Consider the following 25,173-nt stretch of genomic DNA (forward strand, 5'->3'; position numbering starts at 1 on the left):
ATCACGCTGAAAGTCCAGGTTGAATTCAACACATGGGTAGAATGTGTAAAGCCCATTTCTGGTGTCTCCCATCAAGATGTTGCTTCTGTGTAAGAGGCTGCATCAAAGCCTTCTTGGTAAACCCCTGGCTTGTCAGGCCTGAGTCCAGGTTTGAATCCCATGTACATAGTACAGGTACAACACATTGCTAACTAACAAAACCAATGCAGTCACTTCTTCCATGTGTAGTTCCCTGATGTAAGGAACCAAGTGTTGCTGGAGGAGTGTGATGTGTCAGACAACAGCATCAGTTCCCTGGAAGGACTCACTTCCGGCTGGCTGCCTCTCCTCACTACACTCAGCCTCGCCAAAAACAGGTCAGTCAGTGCACCATTATCAGCATTTCTTGTAGCAATACCAGTCAAAAAAAAGTTAGGGGATAGACCAGTGTCGGGTTTTACCAAACAAGCTGCTGTTACCGAACAAAATTCCATTTCCGTATTGTTTTCTCAAGTTGCCAATTGGCAACAGCAACTTTTATGTGCATGGCATGAAAGGGAAACTTTCTCTACTGAAAAAGTGACTGTCTGCTCCCTAAATATTTTTCAAAAGATGAGAAGAAAACTGACGCAACGACAGACAACTGGCATTATGTCCTTAAATGTATATCATCAATTATATAGCTAAGCCAGCATGTCTCAGTCAAAACCGAGATACCCCATTCTAATTGTAACACCATGTCTATTTCAATGCATTACGCAGTTCCAAATCTTCCAAAGGCTTTGTTGGCCATATATGGACTGTACAACAACACTAACCCGTTTCCTTTTTGCAAGCATTGCATTAGCCAATGCCAATGCAAATGAGAAAAAGTAATATATATCCATACAGATTAAACATTTCTAAATGAATGGAATATATTGTCACATTTTCCCTTAATTGATCTTCATCATGTCTTTCCTCCTTTGCATCATCATTTACATTTCATCAATTGAATCAATGAATCCAGTATCCCCTACATTTGTTATAGTATATGAATGATCCCAGCAACCATGACTACTTGCTAATCCACCATCAGAAGTACATCAATAATGAACACAATCATACATTATAAAAACAAAATGCTGACTGCCTGCTAAGTAGGTGTTGTATTTTCAGCCTGACTGAGGTGGATGTAGTGGACAATCTGCTCCTACTTCGGAACCTGGACATCAGCAACAACCAGCTGTTGGGTCAGTTGTCATCAGTGATCTTTTGCACAATTTCATCTGACTTTGGGGGTGGTGGGGTAGCCTCATGGCTAGAGCATCCACTTGTCACACTGAAGACCCGGGTTCTATTCCCCACATGGGCAACGTATTTCTGGTGTCCCCATCATAATCTTGCAGGACTATAACTAAAAGTGGCGTAAAATCATATTCACTCACTCATCATACTTTCATATCAAATGTTCTTGATGCCAAGAAACATTTGTTAATTAATTAAGCTTGTATGAAGAGGATAAAAGTGTTTTTTAATTTAGTACGTTATACTGGATTTACAGCAGAACAAAATGTGTTGATGTGACTAAATTCTGTCTAAATCTAATTCTAAAATTTTTAGAAGGAAATTCTAAAGCTTTAACACAAATTTTTATATTCTTAAGAGGTGCAGATACATTTTACTAAAAAGGAGTTTTAACAAGCTGTCACTCAACATGTCATTACTGTACAGATTAACTATGGTCATAATTTAAAAATTAGGGATTTACTGCTTTTGAGTAGTATATGCATTGAAGCATTCAGTTCAGGTACCAGATTTATTAAGACCCAAATGTATGGCTAGTCATAGGTCACCTAATGAGCAAGTCTGTTAACTTTCCTCTATAATTTTTCAAAGTTGTCCAAAGGTTGGAATTTGCCATTTCTAGGGGGTGGATAGAAACCTTAATCCAAAGACTACTACAATGTCCTCTGAGGTTTTATTGAAAGAAAAAACAGCAACAAACATAGTAGCATCGATGAACCTACAAGAATTTATACCAGTCTCTGTTTCTTTCAGATCTGGAAGGACTGTGTTCAGCATTCAGTCATCTCCCTTATGTTGAGGACCTCAGTGTTCATGACAACCCAGCCACTGATGGGGTCACATACAAGTGAGTGTTTGTTGAACCCATTCAGTCAGTTAAAAAGAATGCAGCTCTTCAATTTAATTAGAAAGTCTTTCACTAAATTTATAGAGCATGCCTAAATATATTTTATGGAATGTACAGTTATCAATATGATTTGATCTGTATTTTCCATTTATTTGCCTATGTTATGTATGGGGGTTGGTCAAGATAGTTAACTGGGAAAAAGGAATGGTTTACATTGATTAAATGTAGGTTGTTTCACAGTTTTCCATGTATGTCTTTTTGTAAGAGAAGTATTCAATATCTGCGTGGCCAGGTACAGCCCAGTCCTAGTAAATCTAGTCTTAGTATTATTTGTTACACTCCCCTGCCGAGTCAAACAAACCTTACTTGGAGGTTGCATCAGGTAACCTTTGAGACTGACCAGTCAGTACACAGCTTACCAAATTGCAAAAGTGGACATTCACACATACCTTTTGAACTTTTACATCGAAAAAGTTTGTACCTGTATGATCTCTGAATGCTATTTTCCGTACAATCGCTTCTGGGTGAAACACATGGAGCACGTTACAGTGCTATCAGCAGTGAGTAATCATTCGCTGACAATAATGTTTTTGTCAATATTCAAGGATGTCAGCTTACAGAATTATTGGCTAATGGTAAGCACGTCATCAGAAAGCATTTATACTACAGGTCGAATATCTGTGTTTTATGTGGATTTTCATTGGTTAAGGGATCAGTGTCAGTGACAGGGAATTTTGTAAGTCCCAACAATCCCTGAACAGTAGCCATTGTCTGATTGGATAAATCTATTTGACCGTCTCATGTTTAATTGGATGGTCATAGGTCGCTCAAGGGTTACCTGACGTGACCTCCTACTGTGGTTTGTTAGACAAGTGTAACAAATAATACTGAAACTAAAGAGATAGACTGGGTACAGCCATACCATGGATACGTTATGTCTGATAAGCTGTTGATATTAGAATCAACAGCCAGTAATATTTTGTTTATCTGCGTCAGTAGTCAGTAATATCAGACTATTCTCAAACATAAACAAACAAACTAACGGACTGACATTTGGATGCACAGATGGATGGATGAATGGATTCACTCTTTATTGAATTTTATGCTCGGTTCTATTGTTTCTTATATGTTTATCCATAAACCAAAATATCTCATCTTAATCGCTTTACACATATGTCAATATGCAAGCTCTTCACCAATATATATCACTTTGGGTGAATTTCCACTTTTCAGTGAAACGTTTATGAAGGTTTTTCCTAGACTGAAGACTCTAGATGGTACAGCAGTAACCTTTCCTAGCAGTACAACTGTCCTTCAACCTAACACTGACTTTGAGGTCATGTGTATGACACAGTGTCAGTTCCACACCAGTGTTCGAAATGCCTTCTTACTGGAGCTACAGTAAGTACATTGCTACAGTAGGTTATTTAACCCAACAGCCCATGAAGATTCAGGTTACAATTGATCTTCAGTAACCCGTGTTTGTTGTTACAGGCAACTAACAGGATTGGGTGGTCAGGCTTGTGACTTGGTTGATGCAATCTAACCCAGTTGCACAGAATGATGCTCATGCTGTTGATCACTGGATTGTCAGGTTTACAGACCGCTGCCATATAGCTGGAATATTGCTGAGTGTGGTGTTAAACAACAAAACAACCAACCATTTACTCTAAATGTACAGTACTGACTGATTTAGTAGGGCACCTTTGTTACCACATGATAATGTGGCATATCTTGCTACAGAAATTCACTCATTGTCGCTACATTAGAGCACCATTTTCTATAATAGGGCAGTTCTTGCTGCATCAGAGCATTATTTATACAGTAAGGTAGTTCTTGCTATATTAGAGCATTATTTATACAATAAGACAGTTCTTGCTAAAGTAGAGCACTGTTTTCTACAATAAGACAGTTCTTGCTAAAATAGAGCATTATTTATACAATAAGACAGTTCTTGCTAAAGTAGAGCACTATTTTCTACAATAAGACAGTTCTTGCTAAAGTAGAGCACTATTTTCTACAATAAGACAGTTCTTGCTAAAGTAGAGCACTAGTTTCTACAATAAGACAGTTCTTGCTAAAGTAGAGCACTATTTTCTACAATAAGACAGTTCTTGCTAAAGTAGAGCACTAGTTTCTACAATAAGACAGTTCTTGCTAAAGTAGAGCACTAGTTTCTACAATAAGACAGTTCTTGCTAAAGTAGAGCACTAGTTTCTACAATAAGACAGTTCTTGCTAAAGTAGAGCACTAGTTTCTACAATAAGACAGTTCTTGCTAAAGTAGAGCACTAGTTTCTACAATAAGACAGTTCTTGCTAAAGTAGAGCACTAGTTTCTACAATAAGACAGTTCTTGCTAAAGTAGAGCACTAGTTTCTACAATAAGACAGTTTTCGATTCAGTAGTAAATGCTATAGGAAACATTTGCTGGTATTATAAAGTATGATTTTGTTATAGTTATTCACGTAATCTACAGTAAGGCACTAATTGCGGCAGAGAGGCACTTACATAAAATTTGACTTTGTTTTTAGGACTGTTGAATCCAAGTCTCAAGTCGATGACTTGGCATTATGTGATGTGTATTTCCGCTACTGTGACAAGTCATTCAAAATGGCGGTAGAACACCGCTATGCGCACGAATATGGTGAGGTGTCTGTGACAATACCCACTGCTCCAACAACACCCAAGTCTGGTCGACCACGATCTGCCAGGGCTAAAGTCCTTCCAAAAGACACAGATTCCTATCTAAGCCCGAAAGAAATGTTTGAAAAGGCTCTGACCTCAAGCAGCAAGAAGGATGAGAAGACCAACAAAGATGTTGTCCATGTATCTGATAATCCCAGAGACTTGTTTGAGAATGCCTTGAAGGCCAGAACTGTGTCTGGCAATGGTGGTGGTGCTGCTGCTGCTGAAGCTCATGGAGGACGTGATGATGCCAAGAAATTGTTTGAAAGCAGTCTCAAATGTGATACATCACAGGTCATGGACAGTGGAAATCAGAAAACAGAACACAGGTAAGACAGATAGATAGTATGTAAAGGTATCTAGCTTTTGTTTGATCATGTGTCTGTTGTCTTCATCATCTTCATCAGGAGCCAAACCATCTGTGCAGGAACTTCACTGTTACAGATAGCATTCACAAGGTCCGCAGGGCTGCATACCTGTTAAATAACCACAGAGATGCTGAAATATAGCAAACCTGAGAAATTAGTTGTTCCATGTATTAAAGCCAATTCAACAGGGTGTGCCACAGACACACATGCCATACTAACATCATGCTATTGACCAATAACTTCCAAGCAACTGGTAGCATCTAGAGACACACCCTGCAGTTATCCAGAAACATCTTCTCAGTTATATTAACGTTTTGATATGATTCATTAATGATCCAAAACTGTGCTCCCACAGTAGATTTTGCTTGGGTGAGATTAAATGTCTTCTACGAGATATTGTTTTGACAGTATATTTTGTACAATGGCCTGACATCATCAATTACAGGAGATCACAATGTTTTCATATCATCAATTACATGACATAGCAATGGCACTGCTACACTACAACACTAATGGTCAGAATTGTATATTAAATCTGTCAAGACTTTCTGGTAAAAGAAAAATTATCCTAGGCAAGCCTCAGATATTCTTTAACATTATCAACTTGTGTTAATGCAATTGACATTGGTTGTCACTTGAGTAAATTCTCTGTATAACATATGAGACTTTTTTTTTTTAATTTGGCTTGTCAGTTTTTACATCAACCAGTAATGTTGTGCATAAATAAGTATGCTGACTGGAGAGTTCTACTTCATTGAGTTACTTTGTCTTTGCTTTAGAACTGGTCCACAGACCACAGCTTGGCCTGCTGATGCTGCTCAAAATCACCTGAACCTTCGAGCCTCACTACAGAATCTGCCTCCAGACGAATTGGCTATTTTGGAGGAACTGCACACAGCAGCCACAAGAATACAGGTGAACTACAGCAAGGAGACTCTGCAGCCAGTGTTCTGTTCAATGTAGTACTAAGATAATCTTTACGTGTCACCATTCTTTAGCACAAGTTTACAGTTGAATATGAGAAGTGTTTAAAATGTTTACTTTAATTATCACTGTAGCCATATAATTACCATTCCAGAACATTATAGAAATTCTGATATAACACCAAAGATAACTTGGAATACATGTTATGTTATCATTCAAATACATGGATATATACTAGCAATCAGTTCTATAAATTAAAAGCCTTTACAGTCAGATTGTCTGTCCAAATAGTTGTAGCTATCCCATGTTTGCTAACTTTCTTGGCCGGGTTGTGATAAGTGCAACATGGACTGGTTAGGGAAGAGGGGGAAAATGTACATGAAAAGGGGCTAACTAAATGACCCTCTATTTCAAAATTATACAAATCCAGAAGGCAGCAACAGATTTATAATAGAAAGTGCTTTTGCCATTTTAACTGACAACTTCAAGTATGCTAGGGGAACAGAGCAAGTTGAAAAAGTAAAAAATATTTCCAACAAAGTGTGTATTGGCACTTCTATTAGCCATAGATTTACAAGATGTTATGAAGTAGGTAATTATGAACATTTCATCATTAATGCCTACACCAACATATTATCAAGTGAAGTGGTACCTAGCAACATTGAGATATATGATGCTATCTTCACCTGCAGGCCACATGGCGGGGACACAACCTGCGGATGAAGTTGTCGGCTGCGCTGGAGTATGCCAGGAGGGAAGGAGGTGATGATGACTCCGATTTGGATGACTTCAATATGGATGATCTAACCTTTGATGAGGTAACAGCCTGAGCACTCAAAGCAATTTGTCCCATCATTTCAATCATTTCAGGGAAGACTATCAAGATTACATTTTCAAGTTTTCCTTCATGTTTAATGATTACCATTTCTATACTTGAAGGAATCTCTAGAGAGGGGCTGGCGACCAACAGAAACACCCCAGATTCCACAGAGGTAAGAAAGCAGCTTTTAGATGGCATGGAGTGTTATCACTGTAGGGACTGGAGTCTCATAACTGCAATAAGAACCAGCTAGCCTTATGATCAGTGACTCTGTGAGAGCATATTGTTGTAACTCAGTGAAGGGTACCGTTGTATTTGTCCTTTCCAAATACTATTTTTAGGCCACTTACGTTAAACTATTTCCAAAGCATTCTATAAGATGTAAGTAATGGATGATCACATTCTTGATAACAGCATAAAGACTTGTCATGACCACCTTATATTGCAAACTGTGCAAGTTTATGTTCATGTAGCTCAAGAGAATAAGTGATAAATTTGTTAAAAATATGGAGTTTTCTTGAAAATGAGGTTCTTGAGAGGCATTTATAAGTCGGTATTCTAATATACGACAAAATGTCATGGATGTCAACTTCTTCTTTATTGTTTTCACAACATTTCTGGGTGACTGATGATGAAGGGACAAGGAATTGCCCAGAAACATTTTGTTGTATATTTCTCGAAAATGTTCACATTTACTAGGATAGTGTGGCCATGTAAAGTTAAATATATTCCATCTATGTTTTGGGTGCATTTTTGCTGATTGTAGTTTTTGGTCATTGAAAAACTGGCATTACAGCCATCCTGTGCTGGGCAAACCACCAATTGGATGTCGGGGCACACCAGATGTACTCAAGCTGGAGCTGGCCCCTGTCAACCCTCCCAACCGTCCTCGCCAGGCCTGGAGGAATGCTGACTCACCCCTGTCTGACTTGGGTCCCCACCCACCACGTCCTCCATCTTCAATCAGAAGTCTCACTGACACTCATCGTACAGGCCTCTCAAAGAAGGAGGAGAAGTTGGCAGAGGAATGGTAGATGCTGTGCTATTGTATTACATTTAAACAGGTTGATCTTCCACAACCGTTGCTTGTCATAAGAGATGACAGTTGGGATCGCATGGTCAGGCTCGCTGACCAGTGTTTTGTTTTATGCTTCACTCAGCAATATTCCAGCTATATAGTATGGCAGCTGTCTTTTATTTGTAACTCTTCAAGGTGGCAGAAACAGATTAAAATCTGGTTGCAAACCAATCAGTCAGAGTCCGAAAACAGAATAATGAAATGAAATGAAATAATGAACATTTTTCTAAAACTACTTTGAATAGCATTTTGAAGTGATACACATGCACTCCTGTAATGTGAGGACCATAACATTTCAGAGTGAGTGAGTCTATTTTTATGCAGCACTCAGCAATATCCCATCTATATGGCGGTGGTCTGTAAATAATCGAGTCTGGACCAGAAAATCCAGTGATCAACAACATTAGTATCGATCTACACAATTGGGAATCGATGACATGTGTCAACCAAGTCAGCGAGTCTGACCACCCGATCCCGTTAGTCGACTCTTACGACAAGCATAGTCACCTTTTATGGCAAGCATGGGTTGCTTAAGGCCTATTCTACCCCGAGGCCTTCACAGGTCTAACATTACAGAGACTATGCTTGCTCTGCCATCATTCTTCATTATCATGTTCAATGTATTACACAATTTGACAACCATATATTTTTAACTTACCTTACCATAGGTCTTATGCATATTACCTCAAGCTTCGCTAGTAGAGATCAGACAGACGTTGATTCGCCATTCCCTGAATGGCTACCTCGTATAATCTACGGATGTAGTCACGGAAGTGACGTGATCTCCCTACTCGCGGGAAAGCGAGCCATCCCAAAATTCACTTTTACTTCTAGCGTTCGTCTGATCAGACGTGTTTGTTTCGCTCGGAGTTTTCTATTGTGTTGAATAAAGTTGTCGTTCAACAGGTAGGTATGTCTTGTTTCCCTAGGTGTGTGGTTAGTTAAATTGAATTTAACTTCACTTACCTTGCTACCTCGTGTTGTAAATGTTTCTTTCTTTTTCTCACTTCGATGTGGGTTTTCCTGCGTTGTTTGTGAGGTGTCATGGCGGCCTTGGAGGTTCTTTATTCCGTCAGGAATACTTCCTCCATCTGTTCTGCTATTTTGTATGGTATTTCCTCCCGATTTTTGCCGTTTTCATGTGTTTTTTTTGTCCCACGTGGCATGTTTCACAGGTAGCCATGTTGGTTGCTAGCCGTCGCTGTCGCGAGCTTACAGGCGTACCCACTTTAGGTTGGGGGTGCGCTTTTGCTGCATTTTTTATGTAGGGGTGTTTTTCGTTTCTACCTCTAGCGTTATTGTTTTATTTCACGCTTCGGGTATGTTTTTATCTGTTGCAGTTAACTGTGTATGACTCGGCAGTTTTGTACTGTCTGCAAGGGGCAGAAGTCAGCCAAGGATCCCCACCCCTGGTGTCCGGATTGTGCATCGCAGACCTGTTCCCTTGTCAGCCGCTGTCAGCATTGTACTAGTCTTTCTGTGGCGGATTTCAAGACCTTTTTAGCTGTCCGTAGAAAGAGGTTTACTCAGCGGAAGAGGAGAATGTCTTCCCCAGCTTCTTCTTTAGGTTCTTTACAGGACGACCCGGAGCTGCCTACCTTTACAGCACCAACGCCGACGTCTGGTTTGGAGCGCTCATCTACGACGCCGGTTCGATCGTCTCCGGAGCCACTTCGCTCGGACGCCTTTGTTGACTTATCCCGTCCGGACGCCTTAGCGCACCCAGAAGTTCAGAGGCTATTACGGTCTCTCCTGACGCCCAGCACTTCTACTAGAGAGCCAGCGCCGACCTCAGCTACTGTGCCAGCGCCCATGTCAGCGCCTGCCTTGATTCCCGAACTAATTTCAACGTCAACGCCTACGCCTATGCCAGCACCGACACCTACGTCAGCGCCTATGCTCACGTCAGCGTCTACAGCCTTGATGGGGACACCTTCACTGGTTCCAATACCAGCACCTATACCTACGCCAGCGCTTGTTCAGACGCCGGCTCCTGTGCCTCCGCCAGCGCCTTACCGGATCCCCAGGATCTCTCACACGCTATCTAGAGAAGAGGTGCTACAACGTCAGCTAGACGAGGAGCGCGCTCGGCGCTTAGAAGCTGAGCGCTCGAGACGCAGATCATGGTCCAGATCTCCAAGGAATCGGCGCTCCCGTTCTCCTCACCGTAGTCGGCGCCGGCGCTCGCGCTCATGCTCACGCTCTCCTAGACGACGGCGCTTCCGTTCGCGATCCAGATCTCCTCGGCGCTCTTCCAGAACCCGGCGTTCACGTTCACCAGAGGCCTCGCGAGTTTCACTGAAGGATTCTTCTACTCGGACGCCTTCTACCTCTTCCACCCAGCGGCGGGAATCGACTTCAGTCTCTTGGGAAGATTTGGAGGAGCAACACTTCTGCCCTGACTATGAAGAAGAGGCAGGTGTAGGCGAGGATGATGGCACCTATCTACCACTATCGGCAGTGTTTGAGTGGATTGCTGACAGGCTACCTGACTGTCCTTCTCCGTCAGTCGATCCTAATAATCCGGCGTCCATCCGTTTGTCCCCGGAACTACTAATTCCACCTCATCCTATGGTGGCGGAGGCAGTGTCTCTCCTGGACGAGGATTTTGCCAAGCTGTCTCTGAATCCTACGATCAAGGCGTCTAAGTCAAGGAAGTCGGATTACAAGATCCACAGCCTAGACTTCACAGATAATGGTGCAGCCCAGGACGACTCACTCAAGCGCTTGTCAAGTTCTTCACTCTCAGCTTATAAAGTGCAGGACTCCAAATTAGCAGCTATTGACACGGAACTCAAGCGTATGCTTAAACCCATTTCGGCGTTAGCCTCAGCTACTTCAGCGGCTGCAGCAGACCTATCAGAAGACAACGCCTCCAGGGTGGATCATCTCACGACGATCTTCCAGTGGCAGGGCAAAGTTCTTCATGACTTACTCGGTCACTTACGTGCAGCGTTGGCTATGACAACTTCGGTTCGCCGTTCCGGCTTCCTGGATACATGTAATTGGCAGGAGGAATTTAAGCACCAATTACTTCGGGCTCCCTTCACTTCCAAGTTTCTGTTCGCCGACAAGATTCCAGATATTTACAAGTCGCACGCGGAATTAACGAACACTGAAGTCGCGCTGTCTACCTTTGAGGCGCTTGGTTCTGCCTTTCGTGGCAGAGCCAGAGGAAGTGGAAAGAAGCGCTATATTCCCAGGAGGGAATCCATCCGCTCCTCCTTTGGGAGGGGACGGGGCCGCACCAAGGATAATGACACTCAGCGGAAGCCCCAGGAGCGCAGCCGGGACACCCCCTCGATGCCAGGGCGAGGCAGAGGCAAGCGCCCCTACTCTGGTCGCTGAAGCCGTGGATGTCTCCGACTGGGACCTCCCACCCCCAGTCGTACCTGTCCATCCGACTCCAGTAGGTGGGAGACTAGGGATCTTCTGGCCCAACTGGTCATTCCTAGAGGATCCGTTTGTAAGCAAGATTCTGAAGTCCGGCTACAAACTACCATTGGTCGAGACTCCACCGCTGACATCTACTCCCCAGTCGCGGATATATCCTCAACACCAACTAGCTCTCCTAGAGTCCAATATCGACATTCTGTTATCCAAGAGAGCCATAGAGACAGTGCTGGAACCCCACCGCTCCCCGGGGTTCTACTCACCCATCTTCCTGGTGCCAAAGAAAGATTCCGACAAGATGCGCATGATTCACAACATGGCGGTCTTCAACAGACAGTATCTGGCCGACCCTCCTCATTTCCGAATGACGTCCCTAGAGCAGATTCGAGCCAAATTGTCTCCCGGGGCTTGGCTAGCCAGTCTGGACCTACAGGACGCTTACCTACATGTTCCCATACATCCGCGTCACAGGAAGTACCTGAGGTTCGTCTTCAACGGAATACATTACCAGTGGAGGGTGCTTCCGTTTGGCATTTCTACGGCCCCGTGGCTTTTCACACGCATCACGCTTCCGGTTACCAGGTTTCTTCATCTAAGGGGAGTGGACTTCGATCCATACATAGACGACTGCCTTCTCAACCACGGCAGTCCTCTACTGCTACGCAAACACTTGGACTTCTCCACCCGCCTGCTGCATCAACTGGGTTGGATGGTCAACACCAACAAGTCACATCTGGAACCAACTCAAGAACTGACCTTCATCGGGGGATTATTTTTAACAAAAGACAATCTTGTCAGGGTCCCTCCAGATCGATGGCTAAAGATTCTGGCGTTTGCGGATCGAGGTCTCTCTCAACCCATGACCCTCAGAGAGTGGCAGTCTCTGTTGGGTCTTTTGACATCGGCGCAGGATCTTACTCTCAGAGGGCGCCTTATGCTACGGCCCTTACAGAGGTTTCTGTCACCATTCATCCAGATGAACGACCTCAAGTCACGGGTTCTTCTACCTCCACATCTACATCAGTATCTCCGGTGGTGGATGGTAGAATCGAATGTCTGCGTCGGCGTCTGTTTGGAAGACTCCAGTCACGACCACGAGTTGTTCGTGGATGCGTCTCTACTAGGGTGGGGCGCCCATCTGGCGGGCCGAACGACCTCAGGGCTGTGGTCCGACGCCGAAAGGTTGTGGCACATCAACAACCTGGAATTGCAAGCCGTCATTCTAGCAGTTCGCCGCTGGCTACCGATTTTGTCCAACACCAAGCTCCTGGTGGCGTCGGACAACTCCACAGTCGTCTGGGTTATCCGGAATCAGGGCACGACCAGGTCCAAGCAACTTCTAGACCAGATGTTCGTGTTAGCAGATCTGCTAGACAGCAACAGGATCACAATCAGGGTTCGACACATACCCGGCTGCAAGAACATTCTGGCAGACGCGTTGTCGCGCCCAGGCAGACCTTCACCGACGGAATGGATGCTTCATCCAGACGTGTTTCGTCAGATTTGCCTTCGCCACGGGAGACCCTTGGTGGACCTCTTCGCCACCAGCTTCAATCATCAGCTACCAACTTACGTGTCTCCCGTACCGGATCCACAGGCTTGGGCAGTCGACGCTCTATCTCTGTCGTGGGAGGGTCTAGACGCGTACGCTTTTCCACCACCCGTTCTTCTCCCAGAAGTGATTGGCAAGATCAAGCAGACACAGAACCTGAGACTGCTTTTGGTCGCGCCCTGGTGGCCAGCCAGACCGTGGTTCCCCGATCTGCGACGCCTCGTCAGCGGAGATCCGGTTCAGCTTCCAGATTGGCCACACCTCCTTCGTCATCCGCACAGCCAACAACTCCATCCAGATCCGCTGAGATTCCATCTGCACGGCTGGACCATTTACAGAAGGCATTAAGGGCGAAAGGCTATTCCTTGCATGTGGCGAATGCCATAACCCGAGCTCATCGGACATCCACCAGATCCCTCTATGATGACAAGTGGCGCTCATTTGAAAGCTTTTGTGCTCAGAGATCACAGGATCCCATGACAGCTTCCCCACAGTTCGTGGCGAATTTTTTGATGTTTCTACGTAATTCCAAGCATCTCAAAGGGAGTACGTTGGGTACCTACTTGTCAGCGTTGAACTCCGTCTTGGCGGTCAAGACGGATCGTCAGATTTCTAAAGTTCCAGAACTGGTTGCCCTGCTGAAGGCGTTCAAGTTGGAGGACCAGAAGGTCAAGTTCCGCCCTCCAGCTTGGGATCTGAATGTTGTTTTGCAACACTTGAGAGGCTCCCCATATGAGCCCCTAGAGGATGCTTCCTTCGAGCTGTTGTCCAGGAAGACGGTCTTCTTACTTGCCCTAGCTACGGCAGCTAGAGTTAGTGAGATTCATGCCCTGGATGTCACACAAGTGCGTTTTGAACAAGCTAGGCATGGTCGAGTCCACTTGGGATTGCTGTGGGACTTCATTGCCAAGAATCAGCTTCCCGGGCAACCAGATAGACGGTTCTCCATCCCGCCTTTATCGACCATCCTCGGATGACATGATACGGAGGAGGAGTTCCTGTGTCCAGTCAGGGCCCTTAGATATTACATCCAGAGGTCTGCCTTGAAGAGACATTCCCGAAAGAGACTGTTTATCCCTTTTTCTTCATCGTGCAAGGGGGAAGTTAATAGAAACACTATTGCTCTGTGGCTTCGTGCGACTATCCTGGCGGCGTACGATGCCAAGAAACTCCCCCATCCGACGGCGAACAACCCCCATGAAATTAGAGCCCTGGCGTCCACTATGGCCCTCCACAGGAACTGTACGGTGCCACGGATTATGGAGGGTTGTTTTTGGAAGTCGTCCACCGTTTTTGCCTCACACTACCTGAGGGACTTGGCTGTCGAGGACATGGAGGGGCTTCAGTCTTTTGGCCCGTTGGTGGTTGCACAGCAACTTACCCAGCCTTCCGCCCATTAGGTAATTGTGTTGTTCTTACCTTTGGTCTTAAGATTAACCTCACCCTCTGGGTGCGTCGGTTTCTCTTTGGAGTTCCCTTGGGTTATCCTTTGTCCTGTTTCCAGGTTTGCCCTGTGACGTTGGCATTGGTCTCCCGGGTCTCCTGTGCATGTGCTTGGTCTGCTGAAGATGTGAAGGTCCTCCGGAGTCCACACCACCGTCCTCTCTGTCGAAGCCATATGCATAAGACCTATGGTAAGGTAAGTTAAAAATTTATTAAAATCTAAATATTTTAGATATTTAAATACTTACCTTACCATAGGGCGGTGACTCCCTCCCAACGCTGGATGCTCCTCCCCACTTTGGACTCATCGGACCTTTCTTTCCTGCTGCCAGTAAAAGTGAATTTTGGGATGGCTCGCTTTCCCGCGAGTAGGGAGATCACGTCACTTCCGTGACTACATCCGTAGATTATACGAGGTAGCCATTCAGGGAATGGCGAATCAACGTCTGTCTGATCTCTACTAGCGAAGCTTGAGGTAATATGCATAAGACCTATGGTAAGGTAAGTATTTAAATATCTAAAATATTTAGATTTTAATAAATTTCCCCTTTATATATATACAGAAAAACAGTAAAATGTGGTTGCATGAAACAGACCTCCAATTTTAATTCTATATAACCGTTGTTGTTGTATGCATTTTAACGTGAATATACTCCAGGCTGCCAGGAAAAATAACCAATGGGTGATTATTTGCTTCAGTTTGCATGTTGTAAAAACATAGTTCACTGTGTATGTTGTATTGTATTCTGTATTCAACTTCCTACCTTATACTTCAGGGGGACAGTGGGGGGGGTTAACCTAGTGGTTAAAGCTTTCACTTGTCTCAACAAAGACCCGAGTTCAAATCGCCACATGTGTGAAGCCCATTTATGGTGCTGTGATATTGCTGGAATATTGCTAAAAGCTAAATTGCTAAAAGCCAGTCTAAATAAACTTTTTGTTACTCTCCACTACGGAGTGTAGCAAAACCTTATGGTAGGTCGAGTCAGGTAACTTTTGAGATTGACCAATCAGAACACAGCTAACCAAATCACAAAAGTGGACATTCTCACATACCTTTTGAACTTTTTATCTCAAAATGGTTCGTACCCAAACGATTCCGAATGCTATTTAGCGTACGATCGCTTCCAGGTGATGCACACGGTGCATGTTACAACCATGACAAAAGTGAGTAAACAGTCGCTAAAGATAGTGTTTTTTGGCAATATTCAAAGATGTCATCTTGCAGAAATATTAGCTAATGGTAACCATGTCAACAGAAACCCCAAAGCGTATGTACTGCAGGTCAAATAACTGTGTTTTATGCAGATTTTTGTTTGTGGAGAGATCTGTGTCAGTGACCTGAATATTTTGTAAGTCCTTCCGATCCCCAAGTAGTAGCCGTTGTCTGATTGGTTAAATCTATTTAACCGTCTTGCTATTGATTGGACTGTCATAGGTCACTCAAAAGTTACCTGACACGACCTTCTACTAGGGTTTGTTAGACTCAGTAATGGAGTGTAATGAAATATACTGAGACAAAGTTTATTTAGACCGCGTAAAACCAGTACTCACTCACTCTACTTCAGGGGGTTCCATAGCTCTCGGACTGCAGAGCTGATGATACAGAGAGCCAAGAAAATGAAGCTGAACTCAGAGAAGAAAAAGAAACTGAGTAAACTTGGTATGGATGCAATTATCAATTCAGAAATGTTTAAAAAACATTATGTCTACGGGGATTGACAACTTTGACAATATTTTTTTCAAGATTATTAGCCATTTTCTAAATTTAAAATGGGCCACTACCCTTGTATCAATGGTAAACTTCAAAATCTTAATAGGCCATTTTTGTTTCTAATAAGCAAAATGGCCCATAGCCCTTGTCTTTCCCAATCCCTGGTCTATTTCATCATTCTTGAGCGGCTTTTACATGATATAGGTCACTTTATTTCATTTTGAAAAGCAGGACATAAAAGATCATGATAGGGGATATAACTCATACTCTTAGTACAGTTTTGAGTCGCAGTCTTCCAGAACTGGTCATGTTGGTGGAACTTGTTCCTGATCTTGGTTTATCCAAAAGATTTAGATTGACTGATCCGTAATTTGCAGCAGAATTGACAGCCATACTTCAAGCTTTAAAATGGGTAAGAGATAATGAACATGCAGCAATAATTTTTACTGATTTGTTGTCAGGTATACAAGCAATTCAGTCAGGCGTGCAAGGCCCTTGCAGTGACATTCTATAACACATCTTTCATCTTGATACTGTTCTAAACTCCATGTACATCAGCTATGATATTGCTTGGATTCCTGCACATGTTAGTGTAGTTGGAAACGAAGTAGTTGACACCTGTCATAAGATGGCTTGCAACAGCCCAAGGCCAGATATTCAGTCACTTATGCTCATTCCAAGAGATTACTGGTTTATCATTACATTGTCAATAAATGCCTCTCGGCAGAATAATTGGGACAACGAAACTACAAGTAGACTTAAGTACTGACTGCTTCTCCTGTAGTAAAAAAACATTTTAACATTCATCAGCGTTGTTGCAGAGATGAAGTTGTTATAACTCAGGCTAGAACATTGCGGATTAAAGGCATATATAAGTAGTTTACATAAAGACCTATCTCCTCTGTGTGAGAGGTGTAACTGCGGAGAAACAATTCAGCACTACCTCATTGAATGTCCAGCCCATGAAAAAAAATGTAAGGCTCTTAAAGAAACCATGCCTAACAAAGCCAAAAATACATCTACAATTAATGCAAAACTTGGTGATAATTTTTTAATGTGTGGCTGCCTACAAAGAGCTATGTTAGACTTCCTTGTTAAAATGGATAAGTACGACTTAATTTAACTGAACAAAAATATAACAGTTTGTTAAGTGGTGGGCGCATATAGTCCTGCCTTGTGTCACAATCACTTATGTATTTTTGATGTGTGACTGGTTGTTTGCATTCCACATTGGGAGATCAGAAACATTCATAACATGGAAATTATTTGCTTGAATAAATAATGCAGATTATTAAGGTTTATTTAGAAAAACAATAATCCAAACAGATATCCAATCCAATTTTGATCTGAAATGTTTTGAAGAATGGGATGCTATTTCACTACAAAGGCAAAACGAAAATCGTAATGATTTCTTTTTTTACAGATCCTAAACAACGACTAGCTTTGTTTCGCAAACTGGAAGAAACAACAAAGCTGTCTCCAATAAGAGCAGTTGTAAGGCGAACACTACCAAGGAAGGAATATTTTCAAGGTAGGATAATAATATAATTTAGCTGACGCTTAATTAAGATCTCAACATAAGGCTACGTCTCAGAAACACTCAGAACTAATCTGCACAGTAGACCCCATGCATTGTTTTCCATTTTGATGATACAGGAATCAGATATTTTCGTCTGAATGCTACCTTACACGAACAAGTTGGAAGTCTCTCTGCTGATTGACGGATTACTCAGCTCTACATTCAGAGCTATATCAGAATAAATCAGAGTAAATCACCATTATAAGATCAAAGACTGCACTCACTCTAAGTTAGTAAATGAGGATTTGGTTTTATATAAGATACTTATCCTAGATACTTATCCTAGATACTTATCCTAGATACTTATCCTAGATTATTTCCATTTTTAGCCCAAACTGGAAAACATGGTATGATTAGTATCTATATGTGGTATCTCTGTGTTGTGTCTCCAGATATGGTGTCTGCTTGTAGAAAGTGTTAGTGTAGGATCTGATATGTCACTGTCACAAACTGACCAGTAGCTGTCACTTGCTCCTTGGTTTGACCATAGTGGTCAAAGTCTTAGTGTTGTTGACTTTGAACTTTCCTCCTAAATGAAGCCTACACATGGCAAGGGGCAGTGGGGTAGCCATATGGGCAAAATTATATGAAGCCTATGCATGGTGTTCCCTGTCTGGATATTGTTGAAAAATAACTAAAACTGAACTCACTCACTACACAGAGCAGAACAATATGACCTGTTGGTCAAAATATACGTCCCCAGGAAACTATTCTTCTCTGGCATGTCATTGTGTCCACATTGTGTGGATTTATGGTCTCTAGATTGTTTGATCCATACTTGAATATTTAGCTAGATGGGTGTGACATTACACAACAGTGAACAAAACAGAATACAGTGGGGACAGAAGTTACTGGCCAGTGTGACTCAAAAATACTGGCCAAACCAATCACTCACTAACTGTAGTCTGCACAGCTATATTTAGCTTGATCACCTTTAGCTTGAACACATTTAAATTCACAAGGTCACTTAACAGCTTCTTAATTATTTTAAGAAGATCATGTTCTGTTTTTCTCTTTGTCAAACTTAAATGTGTCGATACATATGCATCACTGAGGAACCATTTTGGATCCGCACACCATGGTGCTTGTTGATAATATTGTAATATCAATAACCATGTAAAGTTTTTAAGGTTTTCAGAGGAATGCTTACATTAGTTGTGTGGAAATGACTTGCTGCTTGTGATGAAAAATAATGGCTAAAACAAACTAGTATTTATCTGAAGGAATTTAGTTTGGTTGATATGGAGACATGGAAATGACATGCAGAAAGAACATGGGGGAAGTATGATTTAGGGCAATTTTGTACCAAATATAGGCCTATTTGCAGCCAGCATGCTTTTAGCTCCTATAAATCTCATATTAATTTCACCTTGTTAGCATAACTTGCATTGTTTGGGTTGCAGAGTTACCTCCCTTCCCACATGAACCTCTCTCTTTCATCCAGTCAGAAATCTCTATTGTGTTTATGCTCAGCTCTGACAAAGCATTGAATTTATTTGGCAGCCATCAGACTGTTATGATTACAAGCAAGGAATAATTTTAATGACACCAAATAAACTCCAGCCAGATATATTTCATTTTGTTTTGTGATTTGGTGTATGTCATTTATCTAATTGCGTTATATTGAGAATGTATGGCAAAACGAAAATTAATCAGGAATTAACATTTTATTCAGATGTTATTCACCAAGAGAAGCATAAAAATATACTCATCACCACATTTGGATTTTGAGGGAAGATGTTCAAAATTCTTGAAACAGCCTCTCGCACTGTGGAGGTAACCACAGGTGTCATTCACTAGGACAATTCTGAGCTTGATGAATCAACTCTAGAGTAGATTTGGTTTAACATTCAGTTTAGGGGAAAAGACTTAATCTAGTCTAGGCAATCAATGTTTTTTACTAATAATGCTTTTCGCTTCTTAACTATGTGTTTGCTTTCTTGGGTTCAGCTCGAGAGGAAGAGATCCAACGTCAGGAGTTCCTGAAAAGACAGGAGGCTAAGACACGCAGCGTGCGGACATATGAGTGGCTGCACACACAGGTGGCCAACTTCCAGGAGGGGTAGGACACTTAGCTTGCATCATAAGACATTAATGGTGGAGCTTTTGATGGAATAATCAGTCAGTTGATCAAACTCAACTTTTGAAACATTGTCAGATTATTCATTTAGATTATGAGTCGATTTTGAGATAGAGTTGTCTTTTATAAGTTAGTGACATGTTTTATAGTCATCCATGTAATTAACAATTGGTCTTGAGTGTCCAAGAAGTCACAAGACAAAGATACACTGTGAGCACTTAGACAGCGTTGCCAACTCCTACCTGCCCGACCGTCTGTGACGGTCTGTTTGGCATCCAGACGGTCAGTTTCAAAAAGTTGCATGCCTCAGCTGATGGTCTTGGGCAAATCTAACTTTCAGTGTAATGATTAAAGCCTTGATTGAAACAGAATTCAAAACATTAAGCAGTTTCCCTCCTTTTATTTACCTTCTTATTTTTTTTTTTAATCCAGAAAATTCTGGACTGGCAACTTTTCAACCAGTCTGGTAACTTTTGAGAGTTACCAGACCAGATGTCTGGCTGAAATTTTCGGGAGTTTACAACACTAACTTAGATATGCATCAGGAAATAACCTCAGTTATCTTGATCATAATTGCCTGCATTAGTTTTTTGGGGTGTTTTACAATCAATTATTAATCGATTACTGAGCTCTGATTATTGATCTGCATGCTGTGAATGTTAACCAGCTATAATAGACATCCTGTGAAAAGTGTTCTAGTCTACACTCTGAAAACAAAGCTCCATCAGTTTTTGGGGGGTCTCAACTTATATCAAATATAAAACTCTATTTAATATGGAAGCTATGTTGTAACTCCTCACACAAGAAGAAGACCCCTGTTCCCAAAGTACATAAATACTGAGAAGCTGAAACAGTATGAAGATTCTGGTATTTAGACATTATCTAAAATAAATAAATGAAAACATAAAAAGTGCATTGGCTGAAGGCCATTCCGTCAGTATCAAATAATGGACATACAATTGCAAAGGCTTTGATAGCCTTAGCGCGGACCTCAGTGATCCTGGCATTTAGTTAGATGAAGCATCTTGGTGAAGTCACGGTAAGCTTGGTCCTTTTCTACACATTTGTTGTGACACTGTGCATGAGTCTTGGGAACTCACAGTAATTTATCTTACATGACCATGGCAGGTATTTGGATTAGAATACTAAGTCTCATGCAACTCTGTTGTTTGTCACATGAGATAACCTCATGGATTGGGCGATGACTTGGTTTATTACATGCACTCTTCTGCCTACCCTGATAGAGTGGGATGTTCTTAATATCAGACTGGGCTTGATCATTTGAAGGATTCTGTCATGCAGCCATAATACTGCTGGTGGCAGGATGTCTTCTTGTCAGTCGTCCTGCCAGCAGATGAGTTCCTGGTCCACTTCTTCCTACGGCATGTCATCTTGCTGGGGGCAATGCTAAGCATCATTCAGCAGAGAAACCTAAAACAAAATGTAGCATAATATAAGTTGTTCACTGGTCCTTCAGGGTGCATGGGTTGAGAAGGGCTCAGGGAACATAAACATTAACATCGAGGTTACCTCAACACATGGTCCCTGAGGGACCAGTGAACAACGTATTTATTTTACTGAACACCTCAGTGCTTATTCTGAACTGTTTGAAGCATGGATGTCAGATCATGCACTTCAGCCAACCTGTGTGAATCAAACTATTCGAATCTTGCCTTTTTTTCCCGCAGATATTGTCTTAGTCAAGTCACTGCGATGTTATTCCCCTTCTTAATATTTACAGGGAGTACATTTGAACGTTTTGTCAAAATGTATTTACTGGAAAGAGAGTCAAATGTTTTTGTAGCCATCACTAGATTTTATGGATGACACAAGAAAAACAGATTTAGAGTTGTCTCCCTTTCATTGATTTCCATTCGCAAAACATTGGTAATTTTCATGCATCGTGCATCATTTAATGTTATTCAAGATTAAGAAAAGTAACAACCACAAAGTCCCAAATGAGTTGCTACTGGCAGCGGGGTATATTGCAATGTACCTCGCATGTAAGCGGGGTACATCAAAAATAGGCCGGAAGAAGAGCATGCAGCCAATCAGAAAACAATATTTATGTGTGAGGTAACATAATGTGTGATTGACTGATCCAGATCTGCAGAGCAGAACAGTGACTGGGAAGGAGGTAATCCTGCAGCTCGACACACTCACATGGTGAGTCTCTGTTTTCTTCTGCCTTTAGAACTAGTCACCAACATTGTTAAAATTGATACTGTGTTTTGTTTCTGTTATCTTGTTCCTTATTTTTGTGAAAGAAAAGAATGAAAGGTTTATGCATAGATACATGTAAGTTAGATGCATTAAAATTAATTTTATTTTGAAATTTGGTTCCAGATAAAGACTCTTTGTCCTGAATGGGAGTATTTGGTTAAGAGGGGTTATTTTCTGTTCCCATGAAATTCTTTATTTCTACATATTTAAAGTAATATTCTGCTCATGTTCAACTCCTGTAGTGTTAAAGTTATGAACATGATAACATGTTTGTAATAATTATCATCAGTGTTTATTGGTTCTGGGATAACATTGCTTATATAGTTGTAAATTTGCTCATGTTTAAATTTCGTACCTGACCTACGATATCATATAGTGATTACTGCAGAAACAAACTTTTCTGACATCTCTTGCTTTGTTTAGAGAAAAATCTTGAAATGAGGTAACAAGAATATCAGGATCTATGATAATGTTCCAATCCATACTTTCTCCTGTACACACAGACTTCTGGGTATGATGATTCTCACAGTGTGGAGGAACGGAGAGGCAGAAGGTTCTCATCAGGTGAAGGTTCAGGTAGGTCACAGGTCGTGATTTGAAAACTTGGACAGGTCAGTTGAAGAAGATAAACATGAACTTTCACTCGTGTTCATTAATTTGCTCACTTAAAACTTATATACTTCATTGTTGATGCTGAAATATGTTAGATGTCAGAAAGGGTTTTTTGGAAGGTTTCAGAGGGGATAATGGTGCAGGGTATTCATTTGACATGGTAAATTGTTTTTATTACAGTTATTGCATATTCATTTCGTGCACATATCCACGCTACTAGTACATGCTCAAGGCACTGGGTTTTTTTCTTCTATCATTGGATGTCAGTCTCAGTGGCACATCATATTATCAATCTCATCTCCCCGGGGATCTTACAACTCTTGTACTAAGTTGCAGCCACTTATTAAGGTGCACCAAGTTATTATGGCTTTCTCATCTTAACGAGGTACCCATTCACAGCTGGGTGGACTGGGACACATGGTGACAGTACTAGGTGTTGGCACAATTATTCATGTGTCCACCATCTGGTCATATGCCAACGGATTCGTGGGTTCTTTTAAGTGCACAGGGTCATGTACTGTACACTAGGGGTTGTGACAACACTGAAAGAGTCTGCACACAAAAACTGACCTCTGGTTCTTAATTACGCAGATCTGTGATAACAGGAATGAATATATCTTCCTTGTAACCCTGGATATATTTTTGGCATTATATTATTGGTTTCAGTATGTTTTATTATTACTTTTCTGTGATTTTAGGTTTTGTGAAATTATTTAGCCTCATTATATTGAACTTGCAAATTTGTAAAAATTCAGAAAGGCACCAGAGCAGTATCCACAGTGAAACAGACTGTTATATAATACGACATACGCCCGAAACTGTCTTACTGGTATCTGCCTGTCTACTCCAGGTCAAACTACATTCCTGCCCCCAATAAAGTCCAATTCTGCTGGAAGCACTGGCAGTAATGGTGGCCGGAAGAAGGAGAAGATGTCTTGGAGGAACAAGCCAACTGAAGTAGATGTTGGTTGGGGTGGAGGCCGGAAGAGACGTAACTGATGCAGTGACAAAAGCGGGCCCTGTTTCACAAAGCTGTCATGGCGCTAAGACTGTCGACAGTCTATGTTAAAGTATGGGAGTTACGATGACCTTAGCATTACAATAGCTTTGAGAAATGGGTCCATGGTTCATGGTTGGTTGTTTGTTGTCTGATGTGAAAAGGATTTGCTCTTTGAGCTGAATCTGTGACTTAAAATGTGTATGTTTATGATAGGGGTGAAACATACATGAAATGACTATTTGTATGTACAGATTTTATGACAGTGGGTGTGAGAATACCTTTCAAAAGTGGTGTAGATAAACTTTTCTGTAGTCTTAGGATATCAGTGAACAGTGCCTTTGTAGAAAAAATTTAGATGAATTAGCATTACTCTAATGTTTGGTTTACAGATTACACTGATTCTGTTGAATCTGTTCTGTTTTGGTCTCTATATTCACTTTGTAGATTTTTTCCCTAGTTACCACTGTCCCTTACACATTTTTTGTACTATCAGAAATCACATCTGAGTGGTATGTTTCATTTCTTCCTTTGTTATTAGTTACCGTAGTGTGAGTGAATGAAATGTTGCTGAATGTGTATTTGAGACACGTATCATCTAACAATGCATCAGTGTCGATACTGTGTTGTCTGTTCATGTGTTTTTGTGTCTGGCAACAAGTTTGCTATGATACAAAATGCTGTGTTATATTTATTGAGTATCTGTGGTATTACTGTTTAACACGTTTTTGTTTTATAGAGCATTGTATTACCTTGAAACTGCCAATTATACCCAGTGTTAAGAATAGCACCCTGCTCACCTTAAAGAATAACACACTACTCCACATCTCCTCATAGGTCATTCACTTGCTCTTAGCTTGGCCTGATCCCAAGTTGTACCACATTGACTCATATGAACTGACACAAATAACAAAGAATAACTTACTCAGTGAAGTTTTAAGAAAACAAGGGTGTTGTTTTGTTGTTGTGATGACTAGCTCAGCCAGCTGCGGCCTTGCTGTTGTTTAACATATCAGCTTTGTTGTGTCAATAGTCAATGACTTCATCTAATTAGAATATGAAGTTCATTATCATGTTTGAAAGTCTGCTTTAATGAAATGTTTTTGAATGTCATTACTGCATGAACATGGCAAACGTACGTTTTCAATGCATTTCCTATTGTTGTTTTGTGATATGTAAGTAATGCAATGATTTAGTCATACAGGTTGTTCATTTTGCATTCATGTCATTTCATTGTGTAGTAGTATATTGTTTACTGTGGAGCCATGCTATTAAAAATACATTGCCTTACTGAGTCACTGAGTATTTTTATTTCACTTCAACCCATGCTATCTGAAAGACTGTGTTGTCTGTTCAATTCGAGGGTATGGTTATTCTTAAAATCACATTAGTTTCGAGCAACATATTCTGGTCAACTGGGTGTTATGACTCGATGACCATGTTGAGTTTACAAAAATTCATTCAGAATGTTCAGTTCATTGTTTTACGCTGCACCCAGCAATATTCTAGCTATTTGGTGGCAATCTTCAAATATTCGAGTTTGCGTCAGACAATTCAGTGATCAACAGCATGAGCATCAGTCTACACAATT

At 41.5% G+C, this 25,173-nt stretch overlaps 1 protein-coding gene across 1 annotated transcript in view; it reads left to right on the forward strand.

Annotated features, from left to right (window-relative positions):
* The window catches only part of LOC137261163 (leucine-rich repeat and IQ domain-containing protein 1-like), a 35,961-nt gene extending 11,085 nt beyond the window's left edge, over window positions 1–24,876 (forward strand). Inside the window, exons 15-30 of the mRNA XM_067798865.1 lie at window positions 229–356; window positions 1,138–1,211; window positions 2,020–2,113; window positions 3,347–3,514; window positions 4,646–5,128; window positions 5,947–6,082; window positions 6,784–6,909; window positions 7,031–7,083; window positions 7,708–7,941; window positions 15,946–16,040; window positions 17,515–17,622; window positions 18,000–18,017; window positions 19,621–19,732; window positions 21,856–21,916; window positions 22,477–22,549; window positions 23,436–24,876. Coding sequence (XP_067654966.1) covers window positions 229–356; window positions 1,138–1,211; window positions 2,020–2,113; window positions 3,347–3,514; window positions 4,646–5,128; window positions 5,947–6,082; window positions 6,784–6,909; window positions 7,031–7,083; window positions 7,708–7,941; window positions 15,946–16,040; window positions 17,515–17,622; window positions 18,000–18,017; window positions 19,621–19,732; window positions 21,856–21,916; window positions 22,477–22,549; window positions 23,436–23,584 — 2,112 coding nt within the window. The 3' untranslated portion in view covers window positions 23,585–24,876. The remainder of the gene's footprint in view (window positions 1–228; window positions 357–1,137; window positions 1,212–2,019; window positions 2,114–3,346; window positions 3,515–4,645; window positions 5,129–5,946; window positions 6,083–6,783; window positions 6,910–7,030; window positions 7,084–7,707; window positions 7,942–15,945; window positions 16,041–17,514; window positions 17,623–17,999; window positions 18,018–19,620; window positions 19,733–21,855; window positions 21,917–22,476; window positions 22,550–23,435) is intronic.
* Window positions 24,877–25,173: the final 297 nt, after the last annotated feature.

This window comes from Haliotis asinina, chromosome 14 (genome assembly GCF_037392515.1).
Source record: "Haliotis asinina isolate JCU_RB_2024 chromosome 14, JCU_Hal_asi_v2, whole genome shotgun sequence".
NCBI classification, from domain to species: Eukaryota; Metazoa; Mollusca; class Gastropoda; order Lepetellida; family Haliotidae; genus Haliotis; species Haliotis asinina.